This window comes from Notolabrus celidotus, chromosome 11, assembly GCF_009762535.1.
Source record: "Notolabrus celidotus isolate fNotCel1 chromosome 11, fNotCel1.pri, whole genome shotgun sequence".
Lineage (NCBI taxonomy): Eukaryota > Metazoa > Chordata > Actinopteri > Labriformes > Labridae > Notolabrus > Notolabrus celidotus.
Window position 1 is genome coordinate 29,367,743 of NC_048282.1, and position 12,029 is coordinate 29,379,771.

Below are 12,029 nucleotides of genomic sequence, written 5' to 3' on the forward strand. Positions count from 1 at the left end.
TGAGTTAAAAGGCTGACAGTAGATTTCTTTATTGTGACTTTGAAAAAACATCTTTTGTAAGGCCTTAAGGAATTAAGCTTAGAAGATTTATGCCACTCATGTTTTTTTTTTAAGTCAAAAGGAATATAACAACTGTTTAATACTTTAATGAAAGTAGGTTGTGAAGACAGAAAGTGTAAATGTTATTTATTTGTAAATGCACTGGCCACCCCTGCCTATGTGAGAGCCCCAGTTGGACCAGTTTGACCCCGGTCAAAAAGTTCTGGACACGCCCCTGGATAGATAGATGGATGGATGGATGGATGGATGGATGGATGGATGGATGGATGGATCTATCTATCTATCTATCTATCTATCTATCTATCTATCTATCTATCTATCTATCTATCTATCTATCTATCTATCTATCTATCTATCTATCTATCTATCTATCTATCACTTCTGTGACTTTTTCGGTGGGAAGAAATAGTAAATGCTAACAAGAAAATACGACTTCAATTTATTATAAGACAAATAATTGCATACAAAAATTAGTTTTAAGAAACAGCAATAGGCAACACCAAAATAAAACAACAAAAAGCCCTTTAATTTATTTAAAAAACTTCAAAGGGGTTTTTCTGTCCTAGGATCTTCGGAGAGGGTTCATGCTGTTTTTCTTTTAATGAAATGTAATGGCAGTTATTACATATAATGATCACAAACACACTCGTGCTGTGCAAATGGTTGATTAATCCAAAGACCATGCCAAGAGAAAGATGGAGGTACACTGTGTCCAATCATTAAAAAACATCATAGAGTGGAAACATAATCACATTTCTTTATTTCTTCATGGCGTTTTGCTTTAGAGGTTTGTAGCTTTGGGCTGTTTGTCTTTCACTAACATGTATAATTACACCTTCAAATTAGATGCAGTCTACTGTGTTGAAACAATAACTAGCTTTAAACAGCTTACAGACACATCAGTGTGAATGAAAACAGGCTTTTAAATTTGACTTTATCAAAACACATGCTTCTCTCACCAAAGGAATGAGAGTCATGCATTATACATTGGGCCTCTGCTGCACATACGCTGCACACTGGTGGTTGGTACACACCCATTGGTATGTGCCCGATCAATTCTGCCTCCTATAGACCGGAGAAAAAAGAAGGAACATTAATGTTTGATTGATGAATAACACACTTTGTTATCATCTGCAGAACACATGAACCGTTTCAAGCAGGAAAACCACATTTTATACACATTTTAAAGAGTACCTGACCCCCCCTACACACACACACACACAGACACACACACACAGTAAACCTCTGCCCCCCTGAGCCCTTCAGCCACTCCCTTCTTCTTTCTCTTCCCGTCACTGTATTGCAGGAGGCTGTTTCCATGGCAACAGGCGTCACTAAACAAAGTAATTTGCTTCTTTTCACAGTGACACCCCAAAAAAAAAAACATGCTGACAATCACAACAGAGAAATAGAAGACAATCAATACGTACAAATGACTAGTTAATGTTAACAATATGAGAGTGTCTGACACAGAAACCAACTCATGATCATTAACACACTGAAGGTTTACAAAACAGCAGAGTGTGAGGCTGCAGCAGACAGTCGAACCACAAACACATGTCTTAAAACACTGATGGACTGATATTCACTTTGTACATTTATAAAATAGACTTTATTGGTTGAGGTACATCAGTTTTGGATTGCATCTATAAGCATTTAATTATCTACTCAGTTGTTGTGCAGAATTATAGTTTAGTGATGAGCATATAAAAGCCTTTCCTGAAGCATTTTATTTCTTCTGGCATTTTGTGCACCATGAAACTTCAGATTGTTTTCCAAAAGATGATATTGATCAATCAATTAATCAAGTTTTATTTATATAGCACCTTTCATATAAATCAAATGCAACCCAAAGTGCTTTACAGCGATTGAAAACAAGAAAGAAGCAGAAATAAAACAATGGCAAGATATATTAGGGGAAAATAATAATAATTAAAATAACTAAAATTAAAATAACATAAAATAAAATAGAGACTAATGAACACCATCAATGAAATATGTGTAATTCAAATAAGTGAAAGCATCAAAATTAAGAGTACAAATAGTTAAAATAGATAGATTTAAAAAGGGTAAGATAAGAGTTGAAAATAAAACTAAGGCTAAAAAATATCAATAAAACTGAGTAGATAAATAAAATAAATAAATAAAAATAGAATAAGATAGCAGATATCATTGATATCACCTTTTTATGTTTAGTTTAGTTTTTATTAAACTGCAGTTGTTGTTTTCTTACTTTGTTTGTTTTCTTTTTGCTATTTTAAGTTTACTTATAGTATTTTTATTGTAAGTTATTATTTCTCTATTTGAATATAATCTTAACATGGCTTTAATTGTTTTTTTTAATTATTTTTTTGTTAAGCACTTTGGACTTCATCTTTGCATGAAAGGTGCAACTTAGATACAGTTATTACATGTATAATTATTCTAAGTATTTGATGTTGAATGATTACACTGTTTCATAAGCAAAAAGTATCTATTCATACACAAAGTCCAGCTATGGAGGCTTCAAAGGAGGAATTAGGGCCTGTGTCCATAAACACTGCTTTGTTTTGTTTTGTTTTGTTTTGTTTTGTTTTGTTTTGTTTTGTTTTTATGTGCTGGCAGCACCTATTTTACAAACAAAACTAATGCAATTCAGCGTTTTCCCTGCTCACCATCCGTGACCAAAAACCTCCATTGGTGTCAGCTGTTTTTTGTCGCTGCACTCATCGTGCTCCTAGTTAGAAGTGGTTCAGCTTTTGAAACTCCTGATATCAATTTTATCAACAACAATGATGGAGATCTATACGAGGGATAAACTGACCCCACTTGTTTTTCAAAATAACTATTTCCAGGTCTAGGGCAGCTGCTAATGATACAACTCGATTTCTATCACATTTTGTTAAAAAACTAAATTGAGTTGGAAGACAATATGAAGCATATAGAACAATTTTAGAAACAAGTGTGAGTGTGAGGGTCAACTTCCATTATCTAGCAACAGTACGTACGTGTGAGATGTGCTCTGAAATTGAGGTTATGGGCGCTACCAGCCCAAAATGCTGTCAGTGGGCACAGGCCCTTAAAGTTGTCTCTGGTGAACCTGCTTTCAGTGATATTATAGTGTGATATAAACCATTTTAAATGCCATTACTTTTATGTGACAATTCAAACCTTTGAATGTCTATATGACCTGAGAAGACCGATCTCTCTCCTGTGTGTCTCCCTTCATTATGTATAAAAATCAGTTGGTGGTTATTAATTAGACAGACTCCATATTACCTTTAGGCGAGTCGGCTTTTTTATGTGAGGAGTGCATTACATTTATTTGGTTGAAGTGCAGGCGAGTGTGCATAATGGGTATTGTGTTTGTCGGGGTCCTGCTCTTCCCCCCTTGCAGACCTCTCAGGCATGGAGAAGAGATCCCTCATTAAATGGGACAGGAGTGACAGTAAAAGAGAGGGTGATAGGATTTATTGTAAGGTCCTACAGGCTTTGACATGCTGCTTTTTTTACAGACCTACTCGGGTTCTTCCTCTATCCCTTATAAAAACACATCAACCCATAAGTCATACTTTGTTCTAACAGATTAATATATTGACAAGAGACATATTTATAGACTCCATACTCCCTCGGAGGGTTGTTGGCTTCATTGCCATCCTTTCCAAAGAATACTTCAGCTCTTTTTAAATCAATACCTTCTCCCAGATATCAGTTTATAATAGACCAAACTCTCCTCTGCTTGTCTATTTAAATTAACTCAGCGATATCAAACATCAGGGGTTAGAGCCAGAGCAGGTCAACTCTGTCTACACATTAATTGATTTTCTGAGGCGGTTACTGCTCCGGCCTTTCAAAGCATGGGAGATGAGGAAAATCAATTACCGAACAAGTAGAACTCAATATGTTTGGGGGGATTGAGGCAGGAAATTTTGCATAAAAAGCACTGAAAATAAAGAGAAATGCTGCTTTAGGAAAAAAAAAAAAAGATGGAGAGGAAAATATTCCCTGCTAGGATATGAAATAGATTAATGTCATGCTTGTTTGTGCATCTTTCCTCACACTGAAGGCTATGTGAAATGTAAAGTATCCCATCACCTCAACATTTTTCTCCCATCTCATCCTATTAGCTTGTGATATTCATTAGGTCTTTAAGGGCCTTTCAGATAAAAACTAATTATGCATCAACCACTTGGGGATTTCCCATGGGCCTCCATTGTGCATGTTTTTACATACAAGAGCTGAACCCAGAGGAACATAGGTTCACTCTCTATTTACATCCGCTTGGCATTTCCTTGAAAGCTTGTTTTCTGCATCTCTCTTGCATCATTACCCCCCCTTCTCTCCTCACCTCCTTTCCTCCGTGCTCCCTCTGCACTACCTCAGTGTCTCTCCTCCTTTGCTTTCTCTCTCTCCACTTTGAACTCTTTACATCTCTTTCATCTCTCACCCCACATCCTCCCCCGTCCCCACCCTCAGCTCCGCGGCTGCAGGAACCAACGCCTCTCGCCCCCCTACTGTGACTATTTTTTATGAATTTCAATTCTGTTTTTTAACACAAATATATAAGCAAGGGTGGAGTAGTGTGTGCACCGTGTCTTCATTATTTCTGTTTTGTCGCCTTTAAAAAGGAGCTGGATTTAATGACCTACTAACCCAGAGATAATAGAGAACAGCACGTGTTAAGAGCGTAATAGATTCTCTGTCAAATTAGAGCTGAAAAGCTGTCCAACACACTACAACTATTACCCTGCATTAAGACATCTTCAAAGCAATCCCTGCACCTCTCATTGATAATGAATGAGAACCCCCCAACCTCCATGCTCTCAGTATTCATACCTGTCACTCACGGCCACAGAGCTGCTCCTTAATAGCTTCTTTCTCTGATCTTGCAGAGCCGGGCTGAAAGAGCTGAAATAATAGTTTCCTGTTGTTCAACAAAGGAGAAAAAAACATTTTGTTGAAGGGTATTAAGATGCTTGCTGTAGTCTAACATGCAAACACAGGGTTCATTTTCTTCATCACTAATAAGCCGTGTAAGGAGAAAGCCTCCTATTTGTCTCTGAGTGAGGAGTCTCATTAAGAGAGACGGCAAGATTTATGAAGGAACATTACTGAGCGGAAGGACAAACACACTCAAGGAGATGGACCGGATGAAATAGATGGAGGAAAAGCAGTGTGAGAAGTCATCTCCAGGGAAGGGACAGAGCAGACAGAACTGCTGAGGCAGCATGGAGAAAGAAAAGCAGAGGAAACAGGAGAGGGGAGATGCAGGGGTGGACAGAGAAATGAGAAGAAGCATGGAAACAGGATGGTTGAAAAAGGAGAAGAAGAAAAATCGTGGTGGTGGTATGAGAGAACCAAATCAAGCAGGGGTGAAAATGGCAAGAAAGTTTTCTTGCTTGGCTGCACAAGGGAACATTGATTTGACATGCAATTACTAGAAGGGGACAAGAGGAGAAAGTGGGAGTGGGAGAATGAAGCAGGAGGGTAAAGATGTGGAGAGTCGCAGACAACCAAGGTCAGTGACTGTGTAGCATCAATGAGACGATACAAAGCCTGTCTGGTTCAGTAAATGCCTGCCGCTATCACTCACACGTGAACAGCATCATGTTACTGACTGACTCGCTCAATGAAATCAAGAGAATTTAAAGTCTGCTCGATGGCTTTGTGGTTTCAAAAGTATTAATTCCGTATGACTGATGCTTTCAGTTTTTTCACTTAGAGTTCTCTGGCTTGCCTGCAGCTTGGTGAGGCAGTAAAGATAGCAGTGCTTTAAGCTGATCACTACATTCTTTATGCTAACATGCTGGTGTTCAGCTAGCAGAGCTTTTACCATATTCACATTTAAAGCTGCAGTTGGTAGGAATGGTGTCAAAAACGTTACTTTTTTCTTCTGCGTTTGGAGAAAAGGTCATAATACAATCGGTACTCATCTGTGAGTGGAGTCATTTGAGACTATCATGAAATCTCTGTGTTTTCCAATGCCTATGTATAAAGCAATGTTAGTGTTCCCGTTATGACGGACCAATCATAGCTAATCTCCAATCCTCTGTCCTGATTGGTCGAGCGGCGGCCCCACTATGTCGCCCTGATTGGCTGGGAAGCCACTACTTCCTCATAGAACGTGCACAACCATAGACATATAAAGAGTAGACGCCGCATTGGCTGCTGGGGCGCAAGAAATATGGCCGCCATCTTGGTCAGGTCATCCTACCAATGATCCTACCTGTAAATGTAAACTGAAGCAGCAGAGACTTCAAGATGCCAGAGCACTGTGCGGCAAAATACCTATCATACATCACATATATCACATATCAGAATATTATTACTGTTAAGCCCACTATGAATATTAAGATACACCGAACCATGTGTCCTGTATCATACCTACATGTGTGACGTTTGCAGAAAAAAAAACCCTGCATGAAAATCTGTTTAGTATTCAGCGAGTTATGATTGAGAAATGCGCTGACACTTAATTGCGCCTGCCAAACAGATTACACTGAGTGGGACGGGTGACCAGACCAAGATGGCAGCCCCACGGCTCGTCAGCACCAATAGGTAGTAGTGGTCGATGAGGCGTCTACTCTTTATATGTCTACGCGCACAACAATCTTTTGTGGGCGCGGTTGAGACAGCAGAGAGGGGAGGGGTAGTGCTGACATTCGAAATCTCTCTCCGAACTGATGTTTTGTTGGTATAATATAATGTACATTTATATGAGGCTACACACTCTGTAAAGGCAGCTATGAGGAACTTTCAGCTTGATTTCAATGCTGAAGAAACATGGTAGGCTGCATCAGAGTTAGCTTACATATCTTGTAGCTACATACTAGAATGAAACATCATCTGAGTAAACGTGGGGGGCAAAGAGGAACATCAAAAAATATTTTTGTTTACATAACTTTTTGTCCAAATTGTTATATTTAATCAGCAATTACATTTGTTACACAATAAATACATCTGTTGTGATTAGAGTCCCCACCCGTCCCGTTTTCCCAGAACTCTTCTCTTTTTTCACCAGCTGTCCCGGGAAAATAAAAATCTCTCCCGGGACACATTTTGTCCCGTTTTTGGGGGAAATGCAAAAAACCTCATTTGATTTCCTTCATTCTGTAGCCTTTAAAATAGTCTCTGTTTTCTTCCCATCTATGTGTACGTCACACGCGCGCGCCTTAATGCTCAAAGCGTCTGAAGCAGGTAGGGAAACTTCACCAAAGAGAGACAGCAAGCTGAATAGACCAACGTACTCCGCGCTGAGGTTTCTTTTCACCAACTTTTGGCGTCTCCATTTGAAATGGGAGGAGAGACAAATGACCAGGAAGGAGATGGAGCAAATACATGCAGGCCACCAGCATGGAAAAAACGATATGCTAGTTACAATCCTGACTGGGAGAAAAACCATAGACTGTATAAAATATGGACGTAGTATCCGTGACGTCACCCATCTGTTCCTGAGCGTTGTTTTGAATCCAATCGACGGCAGCAGCCATATTGGAAATGCGGAACTCAACCAGGCTGAGTGTGACGTAGTGTGAGCCTCTTAGCCAACAGCTATGTGTTCCCGACCGGAGTCAAGTCAGTCATGTCCTTATTTGGGCAAAAACTCGGAATCTTAATATCTTCTGAACCGTCACATTAGAAAAAAATTCACCCCCCGTACAGTATGTGCCGATACAGAGATCAGCTTTGTAGGGCCAAGCCGTTTTTTGAACCAGGCTGTAAACATGTTTATTAATGCTGCAAATATCGTCTTTTTCCCATTCATGTCTATGTGGTTTCCGGTGTTTCTGCAAGCAGCCTCAAGTGAATTTTGGTTGTATTGCAGTTTATTTTATTTTTTTTAAAGTTATATTTTTGGCCTTTTGCCTTTATTAGATAGTACAGCTGAAGAGAGACAGGAAATTTGGGGAGTAGAGAGTGGGGGAAGACATGCAGGCAATGGTCGACCGGCCAGGAATCGAACCGGCGACCCCTGTGACGAGGACTGTAGCCTCTGTATGTGGGGCGCTTAGACCGCTAGGCCACCAGAGCCCCAGATGTATTGCAGTTTATAACACTTCAGCATGGGCTTCATCGTTTGAGACCGGAGGTTGCTGCTTGGGAAAAATGCATTGGAAGTCCACGCAAAAACAAAAAAGCATCAAGCTGTGGTATCAGACAAACTAAAACAGGCAGCCATTGCAGCTTTTATGACCAAAAAAGGTTCACCAGAAGAAGACAAGATTGCAGCGTCAGAGCTAAACAGTGTCTTATGTCCTAATTTATGTTCATTTGGTCAGTCTGAACTGGTAATAGTGTCCGAGACCTACGCCCCAAACAATTGGTCGAGTGTCCCTTTTTTCACAAATCCAAGGTGGCAACCCTAGTAGTGATACCACTTTAGTGTTTTAGCAACATGCTAAAGCACTAGTTTTAACTTGAGTGTTCGCACACTTTGGTTTTAACTAGTGCTTTATTGTGTTGGTAGCAGGTGTGCAATTTAGCAACAAATACAAACTAAAGCACCGGCTGATAAAAATGTCATATTTTATTTAAAAGTCAACTGAATAATGAATAAAATAAAACAGCCAGCTGCTGTTACTAGATAAGAGCTAGCTGCTATCATAACCAGACTCATTATCAACCGAGTATGAGTGAATTTATAATCATTTGGTGCCAATAAAGTTGATACTGAGATATTTCTATGTGTAAATTTAGACCTGTTGGTGGCAGATTTAGCACACTGCCAATTAATCTTTTGGGAATCATGAATATCTTTACAAAATGTTCTCTGCAATCTGTTCGATGGTTGGGATAACCCAAAGGAGTTACAGTGACAGCAGAATTAAAAATATATATATTAATGTAGAATCAGCGATGAATACAGGATTAAACATTTGGCTCCGTGTGTGAAAGGATCTGCTCGATCTAACCTGGATTATTTTGGTTCAGTCATCCTGATGTCAAATTTCTATGCTGCTTTCATTCCTCTTCAGATTCATCTTCAATAATCGTAAATTATTAATGGCTCCTTTCTCTCCTCCTCACGTGAAGCAGCAGTGATGGGAGTGGTGCCAAGTCATTTGGCTTTCAACAGCATTAGAGAATCATTCAGGACACATATTGTGATGCTACAGTTTTTTAGACTGTCATTAATACTGAACATGTGGGGCAGATTAAGTAAAGCTCTGTGCTTAGAAAGAGAAGGAGCTCATAAAAAATGATTAGTTAAACGCCTGGGCGAAGGAAATGAAGGATATAAATGTGTTTTTCTTTATTTAAGCACATTTGCTGAGAGGAACAAATAATTCACTCAAAAGAAGGATTAGTGTTTTTGTTTCACAGTCTTCAGGAGGAAAAGTGTAAAACTCATTTCTGTGCCTGTTAACTTCAATACGCTCCTTCCTCTTGAACTTGCCATTGTGCTCCAGCTCCCAGCTGTAATTACCTTTTAACTCCTCTGTTTCCCGTCTTTCTTTCCCTCTCTCTCCACAGAAGGGTCAAGTAGGCAACATGTTGTGCTCTTTTGACGCTGATGGTCGATTAAAGGTCTCAGTATACGACTTTCTGCTCTGCTGCTTGGTGTGATGTGCTGTCCAAACCTTTTAGATTGAACCTTTTTTTCTTGCCCCTGTGTCCCTGTAGAAACCCTGACAACTCTTTAAATACACTCATACGTCTGCTGAAGTGTATTTTTGTCAAGTTTTTTGTCGACTAACATAACCTCAGTCTTTGTTTTAGGTCTGTGTAGCTGTAGTCCCCCCTCCCTCTTGTTCTTTGTGTGTTTGTGAGACATATTTATTCACACAAACTAACCCTGTCTGTCTGATAAAAAAAGACTAATGTGGATCTGTCTATCCTTTTGTATCCCTCCTATAAAGTTATTCTACTTCCTGTTTAAAACCTGGTTTCCAAATCTTGTCTGTTTCTTGTATATTTGCACATTCCCCTGTGTTGTGTTGGTAAAATTAGATTTAAAAAAAACCCTCCACTTGTATTCCTCCACAAACTCAGTTAACCCCACCTCTTATTTCCCTCTTTGCCTCCATTATCTAATCATGACTGTCTCTGTTTTCCAGGTGAATGGGAAGGAGCTGTCCCGCCTTTCTCAGGATCCTACCCTGGACATACGGGACCCTGTGCTTTCCAACTTACTGCGGCGGGGGGCCCGCAGACGTGCAGGCCTAGCAGGAGCCCCTGGAGCATCAGTGCCAGTGACCATGGGCATGGCTGACTGTGTAGACAGCTGCACCCAAACAGACATCAGCTTCCAGCATATGTTGACTTTGGGAAAGAGCAGCCAGCATCCCTGCGGAGCTCCACCCCCACCCGACCCTCCACCGTCCCCTCCTCTACCACCGCTGCTGGAGCCGTATCTCTTCAATGAGCTGTGAGTGGGAGTAGTTTAACAAGCCAACTGTCAGACCAGAACTCATCCGCCATCCTGGATCTTGTCTTAGCCATTCAGCTCAAACAATTGAGGTTTGAAGCTTCCCAAAGTTACAGAATTATAATGTTCTGAATGTTGTCATCCTCAGCTTCACAGAGCCGGTTTACTATGACCCCACTGACTACTTTGATATCACCCAGCATGAAGTGGACAGACAGGATGAGCTGGAGTATGAGGTGAGGGGTCTACAAGCTGCTTGAAGTCTGGCTCAGACTTCTTTTTGTGTTACTATCAAACCTTTCTGTTTCTGCTGTAGGAGGTGGAGCTGTACAAGTCTCGTCAGCAGGATAAACTCGGGCTGACGGTGTGTTACAGAACCGATGATGAGGAAGACCTGGGGATATATGTTGGAGAGGTAAAGACACTGAAACAGAATTGAAACGACAAAACTTTGATCCTCACACTCTGAAACAAATCCATCTTCTACCCTTCTATCTTTTTTCCCAGGTAAATCCAAACAGCATCGCTGCCATTGATGGACGAATCCGCAAGGGAGACAGAATACTACAGGTACAGGGTTCCTAAATGATGAGACTGAAGACCGAGACTAAAATTCAAATATTATCAGTACTCTAACATTTGTGTCAAGCTACGTAATGCACAAAAAAAAAAAGTGAACTTTTGAATAGTACGAAAATTTTTTATTGAACTCTTTTAAAGCATCGTCATTTAGTTTAGCAAACTTTCCTAATATTGAGTCAGAATTAGGTTCATTTATGTTGGCTGAGTTATTTTATAATTCATTCTGTGTTACAATCATCAGTGAAGTCACATGACTATTTGTCTGTGTACACCATTGACTGTTAAATCATGGACAGCACAACAGCTACCCAGAGTGAAGCCAAAACTTCCACAGCTCCCCCTGGTGGCTGACTGCATACATGTCATAAGCCCCGCCTCCATTGAAACAGATAGAACATGGATCATTCATATTTACATTTATTGGGAAGTTTGGAGAAATACGAGATCCTGCAGTGTTCTTTACCAGATCAGCACAGCAGAGGAGAGGAGAAACGACGAGTGACAACAAAACAAACACAAACACAAGAGTCATTCAGCTTTCAATAGCCATGAGTGTCTGCTTCAAATCAACACAAGAATCAATAAATCAGTCAATCAATCAATCTTTATTTGTATAGCGCCAAATCACAACAAACATTATCTCAAGACGCTTTTACAAACATAGGAGGTCTAGACCACTCTATGTCAAATTATGAACAGAGACCCAACTTCAAGACAGGGTAAGACTCAGTCTGACCCCACCTTAATCCATCATGAGCATTGCACATCGCAGTATTTAGCTAGTTACAGTGGTGAGGAAAAACTCCTTTTAACAGGCAGAAACCTCAGTCAGAACCAGCTCATGTTGACATCCATCATGCCTCGCCGAGTTGGGTCTGGAAAGAGGGATAGAGGGGAGTAAGAGACAGAAGTTGATAGTGATGAGACGAGTCGTAGAAGCTGTTGCCGCTGGGTCCAGCACGTCCGTATCAGCTGGAGTCCAGATCGTCCGAAGCGGAGACTCTACGGCAGCTCAGAGGAATCTACGAGACAATGGAGC

General features: G+C 40.3%; 1 protein-coding gene across 1 annotated transcript in view; it reads left to right on the forward strand.

Annotated features, from left to right (window-relative positions):
• LOC117821629 (PDZ domain-containing protein 4-like) overlaps positions 1 to 12,029 on the forward strand; it is a 41,903-nt gene that overhangs the window by 22,314 nt on the left and 7,560 nt on the right. The window contains exons 4-7 of the mRNA XM_034696044.1: positions 10,098 to 10,408; positions 10,557 to 10,644; positions 10,725 to 10,823; positions 10,916 to 10,978. Coding sequence (XP_034551935.1) covers positions 10,239 to 10,408; positions 10,557 to 10,644; positions 10,725 to 10,823; positions 10,916 to 10,978 — 420 coding nt within the window. The 5' untranslated portion in view covers positions 10,098 to 10,238. The remainder of the gene's footprint in view (positions 1 to 10,097; positions 10,409 to 10,556; positions 10,645 to 10,724; positions 10,824 to 10,915; positions 10,979 to 12,029) is intronic.